At 43.4% G+C, this 1,672-nt stretch overlaps 1 protein-coding gene across 2 annotated transcripts in view; it reads right to left on the reverse strand.

Annotated features, from left to right (window-relative positions):
• Positions 1–1,672, reverse strand: part of LOC119592131 (zinc finger and BTB domain-containing protein 7A-like) — a 13,140-nt gene that overhangs the window by 7,585 nt on the left and 3,883 nt on the right. For both annotated transcript variants that reach the window (XR_005230407.1, XM_037940950.1), the window contains exons 3-5: positions 957–1,637; positions 579–836; positions 53–154 (exon numbers count right to left, since the gene is read on the reverse strand). Coding sequence is in view for 1 of the 2 variants with exons in the window: in XM_037940950.1 (XP_037796878.1) it covers positions 53–154; positions 579–836; positions 957–1,637 (1,041 nt within the window). In the remaining variant the exon portion in view is untranslated. The remainder of the gene's footprint in view (positions 1–52; positions 155–578; positions 837–956; positions 1,638–1,672) is intronic.

Raw genomic sequence — 1,672 nt, forward strand, 5'->3', positions numbered from 1 at the left:
AACTGAATGGCAGCAGTCTCTGTAAGAAATATAAAAAGAACACAACACTTACCATCTGCAGTGCTTGTGGATGCTCTGACAAAGGTGGACTTCCGTTTATGCTGAAGTTCTCAACTGAGGCTAAGCCAGCTGCAAAGTCATTACTGCCAAGCCACTGTTGGAGGATAAAAAGACATCAATATTTTGAGAGGGGGAAAAAGCTGGAATGGAGGGGCATAAAGAAGATGGTGGAGGTAGAAGGAGCAGAGGAGGAAAAGACATTATTTTCAAGTTAGAAAAATTATGTTGCATAATTTGAATCTCTGAGAAAAGAGAAAGCCAGAGAAGACTGAGAAGGGAAGAAAGAGAAGGAGGAGGTAAAAGTAGAGGGAGGTGATTGTGCCAAGGAGAAGAGAGGAAAAGCCTAAGATAGAAGATGAGAAGGAAAAGGAAACAGGGTAAAAGAATGAGTTAGACGAGTATGAGAAAGAGGAGGAGGGGAAAGTAATTACTGCCGAGAGGAAAGGAAGAGGAAGAGGAAAGGGAAAGAAGAGAGTAGGTGCACGAAAAAGAAGAACACAAAAAACAGTCTCATATACCTCCTGCATGCCTGATGGTCCTGCCAGTGCCTCAACAACCACTTCTGGTAGTTCCTGGGATACCTGCGCTGGCCCACCCAGATGACTGAACTCCTTAGACGTGCCTGTGTGCTCCTCCTGAACTCCATCATGACTGTCTGGGTCTGCACTGTCTGAGGCTGTGCTATAAGTGATACTCGGGTCTATGGAGTTATTGTGACTTAGTTCAGGATCTTCCCACACTTCCTCTTTAATGACTATAGAATCTTCACTTGTATCCTGTAATATAAAGAAATACTTATGTCATAATATAATGATAAAAAACAAGTTTTGCCAGTATAGGAATGGTTCAAGTTTATTTCTGAGTGAAAGCAACATTGGAGAATTATTAACACTAACCTTTGAGGGATTCCCTGTGGCTGACTGTTCTCGTAACTTCGCACCTGAAAGCATGCTTGACTCTTCAGGCACTGAATTACTAGCTGTGGGTACCCTGTGATGGAGGGGCTCTGTCTCAGACTCACTGCTTCTAACTTGCTCTGGATACGACTCTCTTCTAGATCTGTCTTCTGTTGCATTAAAATCTAAATTTTCTTCACCATCTTTGGAATATGAAGATAACCTGGGTGAATGAGCACTGTGGTTTTCGAAGAGTTCCCTGGGCGCTGGTGAGCTAGTGTCATCTTGTTTCCTTCTCTTTGGGTGTGGACTCCCTCTGTCATCAGTAGAATCAACAGACTCTCTTGACTGGGGGCTTCGCCTGGCATTTCTACTATTAGAATGTGTATTCTTGTCTCCTTGTACTTCATCTGGCACAGCTAAGCCTTTAATCTGCAACAGCTCAGCTACCTTGATTAAACGAGAGAGATCCTTCTGTGCAACGCTCACAACACCAATGTACATGTAACTCAGTAGTGCCTCTAATTCATCGCATTTGACGTCTTGCAGCAGGACAATGGGGTGCTTTCCAAGTGTGTGGTCAAACATCTCCTCAAAATACTGACTGCAGGTGGAGAGAACAAGTTTGTGCACGGGGTAGAATTTGCCTTCACAGGCCAATGTTGCATCTGTGTATCTGTCCTGAAATGAAGAAATCCTATGAGAATTGTATATAC

Source organism: Penaeus monodon, chromosome 29 (assembly GCF_015228065.2).
Source record: "Penaeus monodon isolate SGIC_2016 chromosome 29, NSTDA_Pmon_1, whole genome shotgun sequence".
Taxonomy (NCBI): Eukaryota; Metazoa; Arthropoda; class Malacostraca; order Decapoda; family Penaeidae; genus Penaeus; species Penaeus monodon.